This window comes from Lasiosphaeria miniovina (assembly GCF_030549165.1).
Source record: "Lasiosphaeria miniovina strain SMH2392-1A chromosome Unknown B0T26scaffold_8, whole genome shotgun sequence".
NCBI lineage: Eukaryota > Fungi > Ascomycota > Sordariomycetes > Sordariales > Lasiosphaeriaceae > Lasiosphaeria > Lasiosphaeria miniovina.
The window spans coordinates 3,415,373-3,436,101 of record NW_026848227.1 but is presented as its reverse complement, the minus strand read 5'-3'; the positions used below and the strand labels follow the sequence as shown (position 1 = coordinate 3,436,101).

Here is a 20,729-nt window from a genome sequence, read left to right as displayed (position 1 = left end):
CGATTGGCTGCATCCTCTCGGAGATTCATTCTCACATGAAGCTAGCCTGGGATGCACAATAAATGGACAGCCTAGGCCAGCGCCAGAAGTGCCGACACGGCCACGCCAACGGCCACGCCAAGACCCAGCGTCTGAGACAGAGCGCCACTACCGCCAGTAACGGGCGGCGGCGCCGCCGTTGTCGCGGGCGTCAGAACCTGCAGCGACAAACGGCGGTTAGTTCGGCACACTCCATAAAAACAAGAAAATGAAAATGAAAATGAAAATGAAAAAAAAAAAAAAAAACGCACCTTGTCAATGACGTGCGCGACGCCATTCTCCAGCACAATATTCGCCTGCGTGATGCGCGCGCCGTTGACGTAGTACAGGCCGCCGGGCCGCACCGTGACAGTCAACTTCTCGCCCGTCTGCGTGGTCAGGGTGTCGCCGTCGGCGAGGTCGGGCAGGTACGCGACGCGGCCGGCGACGACGTGGCCCGTGACGAGCGCCGCCGCCGACACGCCGGCTGTGGCGTTGGCGCCTGCTGCGATCGCGTTGTTGCTCGGCAGGAACACCGTGATCGAGTGGGTTGTCTCGAGCGTGCTGGTGACGTTGCCTGCTGCGGCTAGGTTCGCGAATGCGGTTTGTCCTGTCGCGCGCGCGGACGAGGACAGTGCCTGCGGCGGCGTGAAGTATCTAGATGCGTAGTTTGCGAGGTCAGTGGGAGGCTTGTGAGGGGCAAAGGAGTGTGTCGGCGTGAACCCACTTGTCGGTGATGTGGATGACACCGCCCTGGAAGGCAATGTCGGCCTTGATGACGTTGGCGATCTTGCCCAGGCCCGACGCAATGCGGAGCAGCGAGTTCGGGTTGGGCTCGTCGCAGTCGCCATCGCGCGGGGCCAGCGAGCGGCCGACCCAGCGCTTCGTCTGGGTGGTGCTGTTGGCGGGCCGCGTGTCGACCACGACGCTCTGGTTGCGGCCGTCGACCAGGGGCGACTTGTTGAGCGTCTGCTTGACGGCGCCCGGCTGCGTCTGGCTGTCTTCGTTGAGCTTGGTCTGCACCTTGGAGCCCTGGGACTTGGCCTCCGCTGCCTCTGCGGGAGAGAGGGCGCGCTCCGCCAGGCTCCGGGCTTGCGTCGACGGCTTGTCGACGGGCGCGTAGACGGTGCCGGCGCTGGACAGGAAGAGCTGCAGGACTTCTGGGTCTGCCTGGATGAAGTCGGCAAACTGCGACGCGTTGTTGGCGACGAGTGCTTCGATCAGCGAGGGAGGCGTCTGGCACGCTGCTGGCGCTGTGAAGCTCAGCAGGAGCAGCGCCGCGGCCCACGACTGCGACAACATGGCTAATAAAAAGCACGGTTCTACTAGAGAGGTGGAATGAGTGTGACACTGAGCCCTAATACCAGGGAAATGGCTTCAGAAGCGAGGGTGGACGGGGGCTGGGGGGTTGAAGCCTCGAGTAGATGGTCACAGGAAGTTGCACTCTCGACATTTATAGAGCCAAGTCTGTTTACTTGAGACTGAGTTGACAGCAGGGTATTGATACGTCATTGAGGACGAAGAACTCGAGCACTCGGTCATTGCAATTTCGTGACGGCAGCCACTGAGCTTGCAGCAGGCTGCTGTCCTATTGTTCCTTCTCGTCTTTCCGGACATGCATGGGTGATATTGGGTGATTCCCATGCAATCGGCGCCTGCATGGTGCATGATGCGGCGGTGGATATGTGCAAATGCGTCCGTCTGCATCGGTGCCCGAAGCTGAGACCGCGCACACACCCCATCGCTCGCCGGGGTGCAGTCTGGCTGGCTGAACACACCACCGCTGCCGCCTGCCAATGACATGGACCAGACGCTCTGCAGCCACACCCTTGCCAGACCGCTCGAGATGGCTGCCACATCACTTGGCCAGCGACTTGGCCGTAGCGAGTCCAGAGTTCCGCTCAGGCTGTACGAGGGCGGGAGGTACAATACTTGAGGAGCTGGCCAGAGATGAGAGCCCCGCCGAGGTGTTGCGTTGCACTTGGCCGAGATACTTCTGGGCCAGCCAGCCAGCCAGCCAGCCAGCCAGCCATGGCATTGGGGTACCACTGAGGCACTCACACCTGCTGATGCCGTGATACCCACTGCCTTCTCACGAGTTTGCCTCCGCCTCGGACAGCGGGAGCTTATCAGCGGGAGCCTAGAAAGAAATAACTCGAGAACGCCACGCTTCTAGGTAAAAACACAGTTGGTGTTTGTTTCTCTTCAAGGAAGTCATCAACTCATCGGTTCCAACCTCACTCTGCCAGTCTGGTACTACCTTCTTCGACTCCACGCAGACCACACGCAGAGGACATCTACAACGCACCCAACATGGTCGTGTCGGCGGCGGCACAGCCTCCGAGCACATATCTGCTCTGGAAGCGGTTCAGCTTCCCCAGCGACAAGGGCTCGTACGATGCCGTCGCGGTACCCGACTGGGTGGCCAACCAGCTCAACGCCACCTATTCGACCATCCTCGGGCTGATGATGGTGCACTTCTGGTCCATCGTCGTCGGCCTCATCGTCTTCTTCTTCCTGCGCAAGCACAAAATGAAGCCTTACGACCTGCACCCGCTGGCGCCGACGCTGTGGAACAAGCGGGCCGATCTAATCGACTCCATGGTCGAGACCTTCACCTTTGCCAAGGCCCAGTGGAGGCACTTCTGGGTCGGCGTGCTGCTGCTGCTGATCCTGGCGGCGTGGGTGGGCCAGACGGCCATGGGCATCCTCGTGCCGCCGCTCATCATTCTCGGCAGTGCCGCGCCCGTGAACCCGAGCAGCATCTACCTCCCCAACATCGTAGGCCGCGACGACTTCCTAACGGCGGCCACCGTGTTTGCGCTCGAGGTTCCCTCGGCCCTGCGCGCACTCGGCAGCACCGTGGCAGCCAACGATGACCTCACGAAGAAGGTGCGTGTCAGCCAGCCCAAGTCGGTAGGCAAGTCGGCCGGCGGTGACGACATGTTCCAGCTCGACTACGGATACACTGCCACCGGCGCCGATTTCGGGCTGCAGCACTTCCCCGACCTCACCCTCAAAGTCTCGGGCTCATGCTTCACCGACTATTCTTTCCTGACCAGCACGACCAACACCACCACCGACGACGGTGCTGGAAGGATCAAAATCTACACGGTGGACGACTACCAGTTTCTGGGGGGCCAGACCGCTTCGGCCTCCCTGTTTGACGGCAGGCAGCCGACGGCCCAGTTCTTCACCGGCGATGCAGGCCCCGGCGCGGTCGTGGGGAGGCCTAGCAACACGACGTGGGTGGTGGTCGTGTCGTCGGTCGGCCGGCAGAGCTTCAGCACCAGCACCGACCCGTGGTACCTCACCGAGAAGTCCGACCCCGACGATGTAGCGCAGAACAAGGTCAAGCACGGGCGGCCGCCGCTGTCGTGCTGGCAAGACGACGTGTGGTCGTACCGGGGCGTCAACAGCAACGTCATCGGGCTGACCAGCGACATCCTTCCCGGGCTCGCGCTGCCCGAAAACCTGCAGACCATCATCGCCGACCGCCTCTACCTGCCCATGATCTACACGGTCGGCAGCCACCTGCAGACGTCGTCGCTGCTGTCGGCCACAACGGCCATCGGCGAGATCTTCGACGCCGGGTCCGGCACCATGTTCCGCGACATGCAGCGGCTCGTGCTGGCCGCGTACATCGCCACGACCAACATTCTGACCGACACGACACTGTACCCGGCCGACGCGGCCACACACGTGCCCAACATGCAGCGCGACGACTCGGGGCAGGTTCTTGATGGTATTGGCGACTTTGTCGTGTGGAACGCCGACGTGTCGGCGCTGTCGGTCAAGCTGCTCATCGTCATCCCGTCCGTGTTTGTCGGCATCTGGGCCCTCGCCATTGTGCTGCTGTACTGGACGCCCGTCGGCGTCGTCAATGCCCTTGACTCGAACAACATGCACCAGGAGCTGACCAACCACCACCAAGACGCCGTCGTCCGCTACCACGCCAGCAAGGGCGCCATCTGGGAGCTAATGTGAGTGTTTTCCTTTCTCGTAAATGGCCGGGTGGCAGAAGCGTGTGTTAATCAATTGATTGCTTTCTTTCAGACCCAAAACACACGTGAGTGGCCATCACGATCCCGAGGCCGAAGCGGCGACCAAGAAGTCCGATGCGAGCGAGCCCGAGAAGAGCGCGGCGACCAAGACGTCTGATGCGAGTGAACCGGAAAAGGGCGCAGCCACCAAGACGCCGGACGCGAGCGAGCCCGAGAAGAGCAAGTTTGTCTCTGACGTGCAGGTCAATCCCATTCTGCCCAGTCACTCAACGACGTAGTTGCGACCGGTGACCTGCGGATAGTTGTGTCTTTGGAACCGAGTATTTGTCTTGCTGGTTTTCAAAGTGCCCGTACACGTTTGTGCACCTGTCTCATTATCGATTCCCATGTAATAATACCAGTCGGCACAGCTGGGAGGGATGTCGGTTGATGATATTTGCGGTCCTCTGTTTTATTCTCGTCAAGATCACCGAATACATGTATCTAGGTCCGTATTGACACCAGATTTACACGTGCAACCGGACAACTACCTCCCTAATTGCATAGCTCGTGGCACAGGGCAAGATGACTACTTTTAGCCTTTGAGTCAAGAAAAGGGCTCCCTGGAGGTTGCGGCGACAGACAGAACTTGTCCAGATAATTACCTCAAGAACCAGGTGGAAACTGCGGACAGATAGATACCATAGATGAACAACAGCCCCTTCAATGGCGACATGCATGTGTGACGGGCCGGTCCAGTTGTGTAACGCCGACAGCCATGTCGGCCTCAACCGCGGGTGTCTGTCTGCACGAGAATTGCCGTGCCGGACGGAGAATCGCGATGGATTGACCGGCTTCTCCCGTGGCAATGGAAGTTATCGTTTTCCAGTAAATAGTATGCCAACCAATAATTTTCTGGCGCAGTCCGTCGCCAAAAGAAGCGAGTGGCCTGATGTGGCCCGGGCTAACGGCGTAGTGGCGTCATCAGGCCACAGGTGCAGGAGGGCAGGAGCGGATGACCGCACCGCCCAGATCCTACGTTGCCCCTTCTGATAAAGTTGCCCGGCCGCGCCTGCCAGAGAAGGAGCACGGGAAATACCAGAACCAGGTGAAATACTCGGAAAAATCAAATCTCGCAATTCGCCAATTACCGTATCGTGCCCATGGCCATGAACCAACCGACTGCAACGGACAGCGTTGGCAGCAGCAACCCGGACCCCCTCCCAACCCTCTCCAGCTCATCCGAATTTCTCTCTCCTTGTCCAAAGTTTGGCGTGCTCGTGCTTGGAAACCCCGAGTCGACAAAGCAGGAGTTTTTTTCGAGCATCTTCGGGGTCGATCTAGAGAAAGTGAGTGCGTCGTCTCCCTGTCCCTGGCCGGCCATCACCCTAGACTGAACCAACATTGACCTCTCCCCGGCAATAGAAACTTGTCGCAGACGCCTTCAGCAGCGCGCACGACATCGAGAAGGAGCTTGACCTGCAGGGACAGAACGAGCGCCTAGCCATCTACACATCGCCCAACTTTGGCACCGACGACGAGGGCGTCTACAGCCGCGTGTGCGACTTCCTCGCGGACAACTCGGCGCCGCCGAGCCGCGTGCACTGCATCTGGTACTGCGTCGCGAGCGAGGAGGACCGCCCAGTGCACGCTCTCGAGGAGCGCTTCTTCACGCGCGACCTCGCGTCGCTCGCCGCCCACACGCCCCTCGTGCTCGTCTTCACAAAGTATGACGAGTTCGTCAGCCAGGTGCAGCTGGACTGGTCGCGCCAGGCCGACCACCGCGGGCTGTCCAAGGTCGCCGTGTCGCACATCCTGCGCGATCTGACGGCCAAGCGCTTCGCGAAGCAGATCGGCAAGAGGTGGGACGACGTCGAGTCGCGGAGCCTGATAAAGAAGATCCCGAGGGTATGCGTTGCGAGCCGCAGCGAGGTCGAAGACGACGGCCTCGGCTCGACAAGCTTTTACGCGCTTGCTACCGCGACGCTGGACAACCTGCGGGAAAGGAGCGTCAAGACGGCGTTCGCAGCGGCGCAGAGAAATTCCGCCTCGGTTGCGACGCGATGTAAGTTGGCCCCTTTTTCAGTCTCGATGGGCAAACCAATGGCTAATGCCCCACAGTCTGCGCCGACACGGCCGCCGAATACTTCGCCGTCGACACTGGCCACGCTCGCAAGCTGTCCGGCGTTGACATGCGCGACATCATGCCCAACTTCTTCGCCAAGGCCGTCCAGATCTTCAACATGCGGGACAGCGCGGGCGTGCTAACCGACAGCTCGCTTCTCGGGAGGGTGCTCGAAGCCACGTTCGACCCGGGCGAGCGGCTGCTGCTCGACCAGAGCCTGCACTACAGCACGGCCGACTCGGGCACCATGCTGCTCAGCCTCAGCCCGCACGAGCGCGCGGTCCTGCTGACGCAGGCGCTGGCGGGGATCGTGCTCTTCCTGTACAAGCTGGCCGACACGCAGTGGCCGCACGAGGACTTCCTGTCGCCCTACACGCTCTCGGCACGGACGCTGGAGCACGCGCTGCGCGACATCAGCTCGGGGCACGAGAAGGGCGTGGTGCTCGAGACGGTCGAGGCGAGCCCCATTTTCGCGTCGTGCCAGCTCAAGTCGCAGGTCGCCGACCTGATTGCGCGAGCCGTCGAGCAGGCCGAGGACGGGCGCGCGCCGAATTTTGTGGCCAACGGCCGCCATGCCTCGTCGCGCGCCATCATTGTTGAGGACGACGCGGATTTGCAGGAGATTTCTATGAGTTTTGTGAATGACAAGAACCCGGACGACATGGTTCTCCCGTGCGGGCTGTCGATTCTCCGTCTCAACTAGTCTGCGCAAATGAATCGGGTTGAAATGAGATGACGAGGAAGGACCCGCTAGTTCAATGTAACTGTTGGGGTATTTGGCTATCATCAGGACTGGTATTTAACTCAAAGTGTGTCCAGGGGCAAGGCTCTATAGACGAGTTTACATCTATATTTGGGTACATAGTTATTGATTTATTGAATGGCAAATCATCATAATAATGAAACAAAGCAACAAGGCCAGATAGGGAGTATTAATAACTGAGTATCTGATCGAATAATGAGGGAATCGATAAGGGAAAAGGCACCATACGTGTACTGTCAACGGTCAAGATGCCTTGATCGTTAGCAAAGGAGCGTGTTGCAATTCATAGATCACACATCCCTTTTGTGATATCAATAAGATACCTTGGCTCGCTAGTTATGGGGGATGAATGTGAAAGCGCAACGCTGAAACAAAACGCTGCAATTTCCTGAACCAGGAATGAGAGGATGGTGAGAAGTAGTTCCTGGGCTGGCCGAGTGATTGGACCTCCATCGAAGCTGATTTCATTCACAGACACATTGCAGTAATACCTCAACCTCATCCAGTGTCCCCGAGTGTCTAGTCACAATATTCGTGCAACCACTTACTACCTCATTACTACATACATGATGATACACGTTCAGCACAGAGCATTACTCCAGGAAGCGACAACTTGCAAGGCAATCAATCATACCGCAGCCGGCACAGCGTACGGCACGGGGGCGGCGACCTAGTCAACTGGGGCGACCACAGCTCCCTCGTGCGGGACAGTGACACCAGCCTGGCCAGTGACACCAGTCGGCCCAGTTGGGACGGGGACGGCAGCCGAGACAGTAGCACCAGTCGGCCCAGTTGCACTAGCCGGGCCAGCCGGGCCAGCCGGGCCAGATGGGCACGTCCATGTCGACCTCGGCCAGCTCTGCGTGCGCAGCCGGTCAGGTAGATTCGTGTGTAAAAAAGGGGAAGTGTTAGAAAGGGAGAGAGGGGTCGCGATGGTGGTGAATCCCTGCTCATCAGGTAACATTTGAAGTGCAGAGGGAAAAGAAAGGGAAGCCAGCAAAAGATGTAAGCGGGCGATTTGTTCTGCCAGGTTGCAAAGTACGGAACTGATAACTCCCTGCAAGCCGCGAGGTGAGTCGCACAAAGTAAATATTGTCGGAGGCTCACACCAGAAAGAACAGATTTTGGAAGTTGAGTAATTAAACCGGATTGAATGCTTGTTCCTTTATTGCAATGTATTATACGGCTCAACTACGTCAGGTTGCTGTTGAGTCCGCACCTAGCAACGAGATCTCTTGTCAGTTGGAATAACATCTCTTATTAGACTTGCACGACGGTTTTGATAGCAAATTTAGAGCTGAGCTGAGATAGTACGGCAGAGACACCCAAGACAGGGATTCCCTGCCACCTCTCACGGTCAACTACTAGAACCCGCACCGCCTGTGGACTCTATCACAAATAACCTTCGTTATCTTCTTCTATCCAGCAACTTAAAAGTCTGAACGGAGTGGAGACAGACGCACGTCCCCGCCGCACGCGCAACCCGAGCCCTCGAGGGAAAAAAAAAAGGACTTGCCAAGCTCCACCACTTCCGTCTTTAAATCACACACTTCCACACATTCTTTCCAACAAACAAGCATCAGGCAAGATGGCCGAGCGGTCTAAGGCGCCACGTTAAGGAGTTCCAATCCTTAATCCAGGGTGTGGCCTCTATCACACCACATGCTTCCGTGGTCCGAAAGGGCGTGGGTTCGAATCCCACTCTTGTCAAAGCTTATATTTTTGCACATCTGCGGCGGTGTAGTGAAGAATCGCTGGTATTTTTTATTTGTTCATTCCTTCTCGGGTCCATCTTTTCTTTCTGGTTACGAACCGAGATAGGTGTGGCCCAGACTTGTTTTACAACCCTTCCCTATCTGTATCCATGGTCCGTCCCTTCAACAGAGTTGAGTGCAATATCGTCTCTCCCAGCCCCTGCCTGTTAGTCTATCTCGGCGTGCGGCTGCCGGCCGGCAAAGTTGCCCTCGCCCCGTCCGTCGACGTCTTTCCCTTCGCGCCGCGCGGCCTTGACTTGCTCGCGGGCGAGCGACTGCTGTGCTTTTTTCCTAGCGGTCGAGGTGGCAGTGTCAGCATTATATCTCTCCGGGTAACCGCCCCTGGTTTCTTCTATACGCTGCAATGTTTTTTGTAATAAACTCACCTCTCCACGCCAGCCTCGCCGCCGTCGAGCGTGACCTCGCCACGGACGCGGCCGTGGGGCGCGCCCTCGCCGCGCGTGTGGCTAGCGGCGGCGGCGCTCCCTCTCGTCCTGCGCTCGACGACGTGGGCCACGGCGCCCTCGCCGGCCGGGGCCATCTGCTCGGCGTCCTCGTTGTCGTTCTGCCGCTCGCCACGAGGGTCGGACGCGTAGCTCGTCTCGCGGGCCTCGCGCGCATTGGCGGGCTGCTCGCTGTGCACGCCGTGCTCGTGGCCTGCTGTTGGTGGTGCTGGTGGCGGGTTCTTGTGCGAGCGATAGCTCATGTAGTCGCTGCCGCTCCCACCAAAACCGCTCGTGCCCGGAGTGTCGGCCACGGCGAAGTCGTCTGCGGTATGCGACACGGGGTTGGAGGCGAGGGCATAGGCGGCGGCCTTGGGCGGCTGCGGCGGTCCCGACGGGTCTTGGGCTGACATGACGGGGTTGATCGCGGCGGGTGATTTGCCTAATGGAGGTTGGTGCTTGTTAATGCTTGGCAGAACTAATCGGCAAGTCAGGGGCTGTTTGTTTGCGTTGCTTCGGGATGTGTGGTGGTAGCCGGTTTGATGGGGCATGGTATACGGGGACATGGTATACGGGGACATGGTATACGGGACATGGTATACTGCCGGGTCCAGCGCCGATCAATGACGTAGGAGGCGACGGTTCGGACGATGACGTCTCTGCCGTGCTCCTTGGGTTGGGTTCCGCAGCTGCATGTCTCAGATCTGCACGTGTACTGTGTCTTCGTGAACGTGGTGAAAGTCGGAAACCAATTTCTCACTCAATACACATTCGTAGAGTGGTCTAGATATCTTGACTTGGAAACGAATAGTCCAAGAAGACGCCCCTGAAAGGGCCGGCCCGCGCACCCGGATTGCTTTAGACATGGATTCATTCCTCATTACGTCTAATCAGACCTGCTGCTCTCAGTTTGGCTAGCACATCATTCGTTCCCGTTCTTAAGCACAGGTAGTCCAGGCTTCAGGTGTTCCGGGTCGAGGCTCAGACACGGCACGCACTTTGCGCCTTTCCTCAAGCTTCCTAGTCTTTTAATGCGCTGTCACCTTACCCCAACTCAGCGGATACGACGGCTTTCGATACCGACTTGCTGCTGGATTATTGTGTGATTTGCTGTTGCTCTCGTCTAGTCTGGCGGCTAGTATCGGACGGCCTGCAAGTGAGCAGCCCGGCATGGACGCGGACAGCTCTTCCCCAGATAGAGCAGCTGAGGTGGTAGCGGCGGGGAAGCTGCCTTCTTTCGCCATCACGAAACCGCTATCTTTCTCATGGCAGCCGCCTGCGTGCTTGACCCAGGTTCCATCTACCGCCTCCCGCTGCGCAGCTGGCAGGCTCCTGATAAGCAAGAGCCATGCTAGGCCCAGCCGAGTGGCCAAGTCCGGTATCTATACCTGGCCTTCTGATGACGGAACGCGACGCGCATTATCCGCTGTGTGGTGATGGTGTGGTGACGGATTGGCAGTGTTCCTTTTATCTCCGCTACCGGCCCGCAGCCTGCCCGGATGGCGGACTGCGGGGAACCCGCATGGCCTTCCCGGCCGCCCTGCCTGGATTCTGACTGGACATCAGCTGCCGCCGCTTCCGGACTCGGCCCAGACTCGTGTCGGAAAGGGGTTCTCAGTCTCTCAACCTTGGCTGGGACGAGATGACCTCCCTCGTGTCAACCACTCCGCTGTCCGAGCCATGCCTCGTGATGATGGACATGGACCTCGCCAGCTGCAGAGCACATTGCAGAGCGCCCGCCCTCGCCTCGCTACTGCTGGATGCTTATGCCGTGTCACCTGGGCGTGATTGTCGTCTTTTTCTTATCTCGAGACTAGCCGCCGGCCAGCCAACCGCACGACGCCCCGCCAGACGCCGAAAGTCGCCGGCATGACTGCAGTCGGCGATAGCATCAAGACGCCCACACCGGCACTCTGCCCATTGGTGCGTGCCGGGGCTTGCTCTGATTTCCATTATCAAAGACCCCTCGACCACGCACTCTCGGGCCGCCACAGTGCTTCTGGGCCTGCACACCATTGGTCTTGCACCATGCCCGGCTGGTCCGCCATCTCCTCTTGCCGATCCAGGACTAGCTACCCCGGGGTAGCAGCGCCGATTGTGATGCGGGCGTGGGCCAGGGCCCAGGAAGACGGGCTCTAGCCTCCTTCTGTTCGACGAAAATGATAAAGCTCCGACGCCCCGGGAGCCCACAAGGTCCGCACGTCCCATGAGCACGCGTCAACAATCTCGAATCCTTCACTCACCGCTGCGCAATTCTCGGACCGGCCTCGTCGCCGCTCCTCGCATTCATTCCGCTAGGCTGCTTAATTACTTAGATTAAGAGGCCCAGCTTGTCAGGCCCGTGCCGCTGTCCAACTGCGAGGAATCGTCAAACTACGGGTCCAGCCCCCAAGCCCACGATACGACCACCTTCGGAGGGATCACAGCAATAACACCCGAGTATCTCGCCCCAGACCTCCCACGCCGTGCTACAAATACGGCCCTCGAGCCAGCCAACCCATCCATCCAGCATGGCCACCGCCCAGATCCTCCAGCCCTCGGCCGCAGCAATGGCAACCTGGACAGGACCCGCACTGGCACCGGCACCGGCACTGGCACCGGCACCGGCACTGGCACCGGCCGAGACCAAGCCCAGCACGCCCAAACATACCATCACCAGCAGCGAGGCCGGCGGCTTCGACCCGCAGAAGCACCTCAACTTCACACCACCACACAAAGTGTACACTATGTCGGACATCGGCCTGCCAGCGGACACAGGCGTGTCCCCGCTCGCCGTGTCCGACCCGTTCCCACTATTCACACCCGAAGCCGTCGCGCGGATGCGCGCCGAGATCCTCAGCGAGCCGGTGCTGCGAAACTGCCAGTACACGTCCAACATCGCGGCGTACTCGCACCTGCGGGGCTACAGCGCGGCGCACGCGCCGTTCACGCACGCAGCGTGGACGCACCCCGCGACGGTGGCGCTCGTGTCGGCCGTCGCGGGGCTCGAGCTGGCGGTGCAATTCGACTACGAGGTCGCGCACGTGAACCTGTCGTTCAAGACCGAGGAGCAGAAGCTGAGTGAGTTGAGGGCGTATTATGATGGTGGTGCTAGTGGTGATGGGGATGGGGACAAGGGTGGTGATGGGGACGAGGGTGGTGATGGGGACGGGGGTGGGAAGGGCGGGGAAGCGGTGCCGATTCTCGGTTGGCACCGCGATAGTTACCCGTTTGTGTGCGTCGTCATGCTTAGCGACACGGCCGCCATGGTCGGCGGCGAGACGGCGCTGCGCACGGGCACGGGCGAGGTGCTCAAGGTGCGCGGACCGCACATGGTGGGTTGACCCCCTTTTATTCCTCTATATGCTTACCCCTATTATTGTTGTTATCTGGGAGCTGGTGAAGCTCGCAGCTCGGCTGAGACAAAACCCACTGACACTCCTCCTAGGGCCACGGCGTGGTGATGCAGGGACGGTACATTGAGCACGCGGCGCTGCCGGCGGTCGGGGCGGTGGAGCGCATCACCATGGTGACATCGTACCGGCCGCGGAGCGCGGCGGTGCGGGATGACACGGTGCTGACGACGGTGCGGCCCATCTCGCGGCTGCCGGAGCTGTACGACCAGTTCGCCACGTACCGGCTGGAGATGGTAGCCGAGAGGGTGCGCGAGCAGCTGCGCCGGCTGGCGGCGGCGCGGGCGTCGGGCACCGCCCTAGCCACGCGCGACATCAAGCGCTTCCTAGACGAGCAGGAGCGCTTCCTGGCGCACACCAACCGCGAGATTGTTGACGACGCAGACGTTGCCATGGGTGTCCAGCCCGTGTCCACGACCGTGGCACCGGTTTGAACTTGATGCGAACAAGTCGTGTGAGTCATGAGGACTTGGCCGAGGTGGTAGCGTATGTTGACTTGATTGCTGTTCAGGTGTAATGAGTGTTTCTGTGCTTTGTTTTGATGTATATCAGTTTGTTCTTTTCGTTTCTGGCTATGGAGTCGCAGTCTCATTGCTTCCAGGCGGGTGTTGATTACCTTCATACACGTACCAGTAAGACAAGTTGTGAGAACTGAGTGTGCACATGAAAGATAAACACACATGGTGTTGCCCGTTGAGTCTATGGTATTGGTATCCTCCTGTCTACAAGTATCCATATTATATGATGCGAAGACCCCCACAGATCCAGCCCGTCCGGATGGGCAAAAGTAGTATAAAGAAAAGACCAGGACTGGTGTTGGCGAGGACGGCACTACACCGGATGCCTCAGAGAATGAATGACAAATGAATAACGCTTTCGGCCGTGATACCTATGTACAGAAACAGTCCCTCGTCTCCAGGGAATAGGACCCAGATCTAGAATAACGCAGCAACTACTCCAGCAAGGAGGGCGAGGCCAGCAAACACTGTCGCCTTGCCAGCGCCCGAGGTCTTGCTCGGGTTCGGTGCCGACGTGGTGGTGTTGGATCCGTTGCCCGATTCCGTAGTGGACGTGCTGGAGCCGCCGGTGGTGCTAGTATTGCTGGTGCTCCCAGTATTGCTGCCGCCGGAGCTGTTGGGAGCCCCTGAACTGCTCGGAACAGAGGCCCCTGTAGAAGCGGGCGACGAGGAGGAGCCACCAGCGGTGGTCGAGGGTGTGTTGAAGGTGGTGGGGCAAGTCAGGTTGTACAGGGGCTGAGTCGACAGGTTGTTGGTGATGGCAAACTTCATCGTGTTCTCCGGGTTCGAGTCGCGCAGGTTATACCAGAAGGTGGGCGTCTTGCCAAACAGTCTGCGGCAGCCGACCTCGTCCCAGTACGTCTTCGCGTTCGCCACGCTGGGGACCGACTTGCCAAAGTTGGGGCCGGTCGTCGGCCATCCCGTCTCCGTCACCCAGACAGGCTTGCCGCCAACGGCTCCGATGGTAGCATCGTAGGCGGCGTCGAAGAGAGCACCGGCATTCTTAATGTCGTTGTCCTTGGTGTTCTCGTAATACGGATACTCATCGACGCCGACCCAGTCAATGGCGTCAACGACGGCCTTATTAGTGCCATTAGTCCATGCGTCCCACGTGTCGACGTGTCCGACGGGCACATTTTCCAGCTTGGTGCCGGCAACGGCCTTCTTGTATGTGTTAATAAAGTCGACGATGACCTTTGGCCCGGCGCCCACACCGGCCTTGTTGGTGATTCCCGTGACGCTATCACGGTACAGATCCTCGCTGCCGATAGAAATGCCGATGACGAGGTTGGTGAACTTGTCGCCGAGGTTCGTGACGGCGGTCTTCAGGGCGGTGATCTCGTTGTCGATGCTAGCGGTGCCCGAGGTCCAGATGCCAAGCAGAATCTTGGTGTTGGTCTCTATGGCGGCGTCGAATGCCTGAATGGGGTCGGCGATCGAGTAGGCCTGGATGTTTGTGTACAGACGCACGGCATTGAATTTTCCCGGCGCGCCCTGCAGTGCCTGTGCTGTTGTGAACTCGTTCTTGAAGTCGGCCTTGAACTTTGCAGACCGATCTGCGAGTGTCGATCCTGAGTTGAAGCCCAGGTAGTTCTCGGCCGCTGCTGCGCTGCCGGCGGCGAGGATGCCTGCGGCGGCAAGGTTGGATGTAAAACGCATCGTACCGTTATGCGAGATGTCGGATGCCTAGGTTATATGACGGTGCACGCTCGCAAGCTGCGACTCAACGAGAGTGAGGGTGTAACGTCTGGCGACCGCGGGTTCCCTGTTCTGTTCGAGACTGGGCGGGTTGGGTTTAGGATTCTGGCCGTCTGATGTTCGTAGGATAAAGAGCGAAGCTATCTATGTGCAAAGAAGGAAAATAGTCGGTAAGCTGCAATGCAAGTGAAACAAGAACGAATGTCTACGTCCAGATAGGACAATGGGATGTGATGATGAAAAGAATTAAAAAGAGCAAAAAAACAGTTGCGGTGCTGGACCAAGACGGAATCACTGGAGTGGCCAACCCAGCCGTGCCGCCAAGGAGGCCAGGGAAGGGCCGCCCGACGGCACGTGCATCAGCCTGCCAGGGGCAGAAAGGGTGGGTCCCGGGCGATCTAGCGAAACACAGCCCCAAAAACCAATCTCTTGGCCAGATGATGTGCAAAAGCCCGGGGGGCGACCTTGGAGACCGCCTGGGAAAAGGGGATGCAGCGTTTCGAGTTGGGCCCAATCACAAACAGGCCAGAATGCCGGCCTCCTGAGATGCGCAGAAACAGCCAACACACCCAGTGACATCGTCCAATCCGTAGCAAAAACAAACGGGAAAACCGGGTAGAGACGATCCACCACGGCTGCCGTTGTGCCCAACTAAACGTCCCCGTTGACGCTCAAGAGAACCCGCTTGCCCTGTCCGCCCAAACCCGAGCCTGGCCTGCCTTGAATCCTGCATCCTCTCCTGATACCCCCGGAAGGAGTTGCGTAACGGTAACGGGCCTGCCGCCTCTTTTTCTCCTGAATACGAATGTTTTGGTGGGGCGGCTAAAAAGGGACACGACGGACGGGATTTGGGATTTGCCACCCAAGTCCAATGAAGCTCCCACCCAAAATTCCACACGCTGGCTCCGCGGCTGCATGAACTGGCCCCGAGGGACAATTTCCATTTTCCATGCATTCTTTGGAGGAACGATCGACCTCAATGATGTCAATGGCAATGACTCGAAAGCTTTTCGGTCGCGCGCGGCATCGTCTCTTGGGTTTTTAGAAGGCGGAGGATTCGAATTGCAGCCCGCAAGTTCGCTCGCTGCACGCGTTTCTTTTCAGCCCGCCCGCCCTCGGACGCGTTTTTGACGCCTCGTATTATTCTGGCAGCCGCATTCCCCCTTTTGGAGGAGCCAAGTGTGCGAGTGGTAATTATCGTGGCCTTATCGTTCAGCCCCCGGCCTCGCATGCACCATCCCTGTCGCCAGTCACAGGAATCGAGAATTTTGACTCTGAGATTAAGGACTGCCTCGGGAATGAGCCGTCTCTCACGTTACAGTTATGCACAAAAATATAATAGGGATCGATCGCGAACTGTTCAGGCCAGACTGTTTCCACTAATTACTGCCAATGTCTTGATCAGGTAGTTCATCTTGATCATGAGCAGGCAATCATTAGCAAAGGAATCACGACTCTGTGTTACGACCAGTATTTGTTGACTGTCACATTCAGGTAGGTGTTCTCACTTCGCCATGGTCATCATCATCGGTTTTAATATCCATGTTTCTCACTTGAGCATTGTCATTATCAGTTTTTCACTCAACATAGAGTGCTTCACATGACCATTATCGTCAAGTCACAGGGCAACAAAAATGAAGGGGTTCGCGTCCTTACAAGACTTTATTTGTTTCGCGGAAATCTAATTAACCACCGTCTTTACTTTCCCTGTTCAGGGATTGGTAAAGAATGGTACAGATATGCAGTATAGTCGGGGGTCTTCGTGCGGCGTCTCCTCGCTATGAATGGACTCGTCGTCCCAACGATACAGGCACCACGATCCGGCCTCTTTAAAATATGGGACGGAGGCCGTGTACAGCGTATAGAGTTGGTTGTCCGCCTCGATGTCGTCATTTTTCTTGGAGGACATCTCCTCTTCCACATCATGCAGGGGTTTGAAATGGGCGTGCTTGGGGTCCCACATCGAGCAGAGCTCGTACCTGATCACGTGGTACATGGCCTTCTCCCGGACCTCGGAGCCACTTCTGATCGGTCCCTCGTCTTCCGACTCGCTCGACTCGCTCGACTCGCTCGACTCGCTTGACTCGCTCAACTCGTTCTCCTCGTTCTCCTCGTTCTCCTCGTTCCCCTCGCTCTCCTCACTCGGCTCGCTCTCGGCTTTTGCCTGCCTCCTCTCAGCCCTTGCCTGCCTCCTCTCGGCCTTTGCCTGCCACTTGGCCCTTGCCTGTGCCTCGGCGATGCCTGACGGTTCATCCAACAAGACTTCGTTAAACGGTTCGTTGGTCCATCTCGCTCTGAAGGTCCACTCGTGCCATGACTCTTCGACCGTGTAGCCGCTGCAAAGAGGGCGAAGGTTCTGGTCATGCCAAATCGCGGGCCTGTCATTGTTGAGTACGTCCCAGCTCCCGATGATCTGCCCGTCGATCTGCTTCCTAGCGGTATTAAGGACTATATCAACCCACTCAAGGGCGGTGAATTCGTCGGCATTCTTGCCGCCGAGCGCGTCGCGGTAGAGGCGGCACGTGCAGTCTCGGGGCATGTAGGGGTAGTCCAGGTTGAAGTTGGTTTCCATCAGGAATTGCTGCAGCGCCTGGCCCCCGTCTTGGGCCAGGTTGTGTATCGTGTAGCCGCCCTTGATCATGAACCGCAGCCGCCGTATGAGGGCCGACACTAGAATCGGGTGATATGTTTTTCGGTCCGTGCCGTATTTCGTGCATATAGTGACGCCACGGGTGAGGTTTAGCCACACTCTCAACGTAAGAGTCAGCATCTCGTACGACTTGTCGACCCAGATCTCGGCCTCGTCTTTGAATACGCCGTAACCGTTATCCTTGATGTAGCCCAATTTCGCGAGCTTGGCCTCGAGCAGCTCTTCATCCTTGAGCCAGTGGAGCTGCTGGACGTTCGTGTTCCAGTAAAACTTTCGCCCCGAAGCTCCTCTAATAAATATCTCGCAGCACTTCACCTTACAGGGGTTGCAGATTTCGGTGCAAGGCCTGATATAGTCCCGGAGGAGAAGCAAATATACCATGGGCTCCCTAGCAACGTAGATCTCGGCGGGAATCAGCTTACTAAAGTCAGTAGCTCCCGTATTATCCCAATCATAGTGGACAATAAAAGGAAGACGCCGTGCAAAGTTCGTGTCGTCAAGATCAGACATCTTGTCGGCGTTTGGTCTTGTCGATTCTGTGCTTTGGGTTAAAGGGTTAAATGCCCAGGAATAAGAAGATATCCAGGGGCGTGATGTCTAAAATCCGGGAGAGGCGGCCTGGGAGTCGCGGTGGTTTTTAATATTCCGTGGTCGATGAAGCCTGCCATGATGAGATAGACTGTACAGTAAAACTGTCCGTCGCCGCTGTGTATTATTGTGTGGACAGCGGTTCTATTTACCCACGGCTCAGGTTGTTCACGTCACAGCCCAAGATAACAGCCATACATTTTGCTGGAGGGGCTGTTTGGATTGATAACTAGCTCCATATTGTTGGTTGTAAATAACGATTCAGCTATGTATGTAACCAGGTGGATTAAGCCCATCGTGCGAATACACCTGTGTTTGTCCAGTATGTTAGCTTCGCCGTTGTGCTGATAACAAGCCGGACAATGCCCATGTCCTGGTTATTCTGCTCAATGGGGCTAGTAGTATTCCGAACAAAGGCCGTTGTGGGTTAGGGGGCTAGGTTCAGGGCTTAGGCTGTCTTGCCTTCAAGATTTGACCTTTGTCTCTGTTTCAAGACAAGTCACACCCACATCGCAATTCCCGTGTACGAACAGGAAAAGTCTCACATTCAATCAACGGTACGTAATTGTGGTATTTTCTTCTTCGGGAGATCGGGCGCCCTGTTTCAAGATGGATGACATATCGGAGTCAATGTATGTCCGGTCAAATGGAGGACAAAGAAAGACAATAGATATACAGATAACAAGTTTGTTGAAACGAAAATAAGGTCCATGCCACACTCGACAACATGGAATAATAATAAATATAGGGAAAAAAGAAAGAAAGAAAGAAAGAGAAGAGAAAAACCTAGAATCGAATCGAACCTGCTGTTCTGACGCCCAATATTCAAAATTCCAATATGACAAAAATGAAAAATAGGCCTTCATAGTAACAAAATCAAATGCGTAGTAACTGTTTCATTCTCAAAACGCCTTTCTAGCAGTTGCTCTTGGTTATGATTCCTGGTATGCAACGAGAAGCACTGACACCAGCTCGCGCAGCAATGCCAACCAATTGCAAAGACTCTATCACCAACCCCCTGCCTACAGAGTAATTAATTAAGCTAAAACCGATTCCACAGCTTTCACCTCAGCCTCCCTCCGAAGACGGTATCCCAACAGGATGTCCTCAAACTGCGCCTTCGTGGTAAACTCGATATCAACAACCTCCTCTCCACCGTCGCCAACAGCAACCCTGTGCCGGCGGCACTCCTCCTCGGTAGCCCAGAGGAAGCGCACGTGCTCGTTAGGGTCGAGCGTGACCTGCGGCAGCGCCCCGCCCTCACCCTCGACTTGAACCTCAAACGTGAACTTTGCAATGCGCAGCCCGCGGCGCGTGGCGAAGAGATGCGGCTCGCCGACTTGGCGCACGACAGCGCGCAGCAGCAGGCCGCTCTCCTCCCACAGCTCGCGAGCCAGCGCGTGCAGCAGCGACGCGTCGTCCCAGTCGCAGCCGCCGCCGGGCACTTCCCAGCGCAGCGGCATCGAGTCGGTCGGCGCGCGCTGCATCAGCAGGATGCGGTCTTCCTGTCCGTCTCCTCCTCCCGCGGCAGCTCGGGAGAAGACCAGCGCGCCCGTGCACGTGGCGTCGAGCCCGGCGTGCGTGCTGACGTACTCTTTCATGGACACGTTCAGGTGCTCGACAGATGGGTCCCAGGTGAATGTGAAGCCGTCCTTGGGCGAGGGTCGGGGGAGAGGCATGGTGATGTTTCGTGGTGGTGGGGGTGTTGGCCGGGGAGGCTGGGAGTTGTTGCTTGATAAGCCGATGGTTCAGGGGTTGAGGGGAGGCAGAAATTATATTCAGTTAATTAAAAGCCTCTATTTCCTTGATCACGACCGCGGCGTCTCACTAATAAGGACCTCGATTTTGAGTTTGGCGAGAAGAATGTAGTGGCGGCGGCGTCCTTGATCTTATGTGGACGACGGGGGATGAGATGGTTTGGACGATGAAAGAGAGGGCTCCATTCAAGACTTAAGGTGTCACAAATTGGGCGCAGCACATTTGTCCTATTTGTTTGTTGGCCGCCGTTTTACGGCCTCTGGAACCAACCGCACCAGAAGCGGTTTGGCAAATCAAAGCAGACAGACGGCCACAGGCAACGAAAGACTCATTGATCAATATCAAGCAGGCAGCAACGCCACGGAGCCAGCAAAAAGGCTCACCTAAGGGAGGTCCTCGGCCTCAGATTACCCCGAAACTTGCGAGGTGCCCGCAACAAGCCGAGGCGCCAAATCACGTGGCGTCAATCTGGAATTTGACGGCTCTCTCATCATTGCAAGTCAACCAGAGCTGAGAGCCACACCTCTCATACTCTTCGCTCGTAAAACGTTCCGAACAGTCATGGTTCTGTTCCCGATCTCTTCCGGCTGCGGCAGACGGCGCATCTCCTCGGAGAAGCTCGTTGCGCTTTGGCTGCTGTGCAGATGCGAGGTCAGATTTGGGAGAGCGACGGCTCTGCTATTCGCCTTGCAAGGGCTTATTCATCAACCCTCGGGCTAGCGCTTGGCAACACGGCAACACGGCAACCGATCATCTGGCTTCTAACCGACGACAGCTGATGGCCTCTCTCTCTAGCTCCATCTCTCGCATCCGTTCTCGTTGTGCGGAAGTGCGGTGTAGAACTAGTCGACTACATGCTCGGATGACTGGCGTTGTCATGCAACGTAACCTGCCACAATACCTACAAGCTGGCCGTCACGCGAGAGCGGACCGGGAGGCCATCATGTTCTCACAATTTCTATAAAGACGACGGTAGTCAGTCACCAACAGGCGACTGACAGACAGACAGAACGGACAGCAACAAACACTCGACACACAC

At 57.4% G+C, this 20,729-nt stretch overlaps 9 protein-coding genes and 1 non-coding gene across 10 annotated transcripts; 4 read left to right on the top strand and 6 right to left on the bottom strand.

Moving 5' to 3' along the window:
• Positions 1–71: 71 nt before the first annotated feature.
• On the bottom strand, positions 72–1,320 carry B0T26DRAFT_657503 (FAS1 domain-containing protein; the record flags this gene model as incomplete). The annotated part of the gene is made up of 3 exons (XM_060438792.1): positions 72–197; positions 291–675; positions 746–1,320. The coding sequence occupies 3 exons, from the start codon at positions 1,318–1,320 to the stop codon at positions 72–74; spliced, it is 1,086 nt and encodes a 361-aa protein (XP_060290741.1).
• Positions 1,321–1,438: 118 nt separating this feature from the next.
• B0T26DRAFT_517255 (uncharacterized protein) lies at positions 1,439–2,060 on the bottom strand. Its single transcript, XM_060435455.1, has one exon. The coding sequence runs from the start codon at positions 1,875–1,877 to the stop codon at positions 1,557–1,559; it is 321 nt and encodes a 106-aa protein (XP_060290740.1). The 5' UTR covers positions 1,878–2,060; the 3' UTR covers positions 1,439–1,556.
• Positions 2,061–2,331: 271 nt separating this feature from the next.
• Positions 2,332–4,005, top strand: B0T26DRAFT_659224 (uncharacterized protein; the record flags this gene model as incomplete). The annotated part of the gene is made up of 1 exon (XM_060438932.1): positions 2,332–4,005. One exon carries the CDS (start codon positions 2,332–2,334, stop codon positions 4,003–4,005), a length of 1,674 nt encoding a protein of 557 aa, XP_060290739.1.
• A 1,017-nt stretch (positions 4,006–5,022) lies between these two features.
• Positions 5,023–7,035, top strand: B0T26DRAFT_733121 (uncharacterized protein). The gene is made up of 3 exons (XM_060443131.1): positions 5,023–5,350; positions 5,427–6,066; positions 6,123–7,035. Exons 1-3 carry the CDS (start codon positions 5,165–5,167, stop codon positions 6,827–6,829), a joined length of 1,533 nt encoding a protein of 510 aa, XP_060290738.1. The 5' UTR covers positions 5,023–5,164; the 3' UTR covers positions 6,830–7,035.
• Positions 7,036–8,471: 1,436 nt separating this feature from the next.
• B0T26DRAFT_t263 lies at positions 8,472–8,599 on the top strand. The gene has a single exon. It is a non-coding gene; the product is annotated as a tRNA-Leu (tRNA).
• Positions 8,600–8,810: 211 nt separating this feature from the next.
• Positions 8,811–9,499, bottom strand: B0T26DRAFT_681501 (uncharacterized protein; the record flags this gene model as incomplete). Its single annotated transcript, XM_060440643.1, has 2 exons — positions 8,811–8,934; positions 9,030–9,499. 2 exons carry the CDS (start codon positions 9,497–9,499, stop codon positions 8,811–8,813), a joined length of 594 nt encoding a protein of 197 aa, XP_060290737.1.
• Positions 9,500–11,761: 2,262 nt separating this feature from the next.
• B0T26DRAFT_628427 (uncharacterized protein) lies at positions 11,762–12,876 on the top strand (the record flags this gene model as incomplete). The annotated part of the gene is made up of 3 exons (XM_060436225.1): positions 11,762–12,203; positions 12,258–12,400; positions 12,514–12,876. Coding segments are annotated over 3 exons (948 nt in total), but the record flags the coding sequence as incomplete, so codon positions are not given.
• Positions 12,877–13,413: 537 nt separating this feature from the next.
• Positions 13,414–14,655, bottom strand: B0T26DRAFT_659204 (glycoside hydrolase superfamily; the record flags this gene model as incomplete). The annotated part of the gene is made up of 1 exon (XM_060438930.1): positions 13,414–14,655. One exon carries the CDS (start codon positions 14,653–14,655, stop codon positions 13,414–13,416), a length of 1,242 nt encoding a protein of 413 aa, XP_060290735.1.
• A 1,750-nt stretch (positions 14,656–16,405) lies between these two features.
• Positions 16,406–17,854, bottom strand: B0T26DRAFT_757367 (uncharacterized protein; the record flags this gene model as incomplete). The annotated part of the gene is made up of 1 exon (XM_060446238.1): positions 16,406–17,854. One exon carries the CDS (start codon positions 17,852–17,854, stop codon positions 16,406–16,408), a length of 1,449 nt encoding a protein of 482 aa, XP_060290734.1.
• Positions 17,855–18,750: 896 nt separating this feature from the next.
• Positions 18,751–20,061, bottom strand: B0T26DRAFT_733103 (NUDIX hydrolase domain-like protein). Its single transcript, XM_060443130.1, has one exon. It carries the CDS (start codon positions 19,609–19,611, stop codon positions 18,970–18,972), a length of 642 nt encoding a protein of 213 aa, XP_060290733.1. The 5' UTR covers positions 19,612–20,061; the 3' UTR covers positions 18,751–18,969.
• Positions 20,062–20,729: the final 668 nt, after the last annotated feature.

Excerpts from the sequence above, each read along its gene's own strand:
- B0T26DRAFT_517255 (XM_060435455.1), bottom strand. The coding sequence starts at position 1,877 with ATGTGGCAGCCATCTCGAGCGGTCTGGCAAGGGTGTGGCTGCAGAGCG.
- B0T26DRAFT_733103 (XM_060443130.1), bottom strand. The coding sequence starts at position 19,611 with ATGCCTCTCCCCCGACCCTCGCCCAAGGACGGCTTCACATTCACCTGG.
- B0T26DRAFT_733121 (XM_060443131.1), top strand. The coding sequence starts at position 5,165 with ATGGCCATGAACCAACCGACTGCAACGGACAGCGTTGGCAGCAGCAAC. Across the intron at positions 5,351-5,426 it reads TCGGGGTCGATCTAGAGAAA|AAACTTGTCGCAGACGCCTT; the intron begins GTGAGTGCGTCG and ends CCCCGGCAATAG. Across the intron at positions 6,067-6,122 it reads CGCCTCGGTTGCGACGCGAT|TCTGCGCCGACACGGCCGCC; the intron begins GTAAGTTGGCCC and ends AATGCCCCACAG.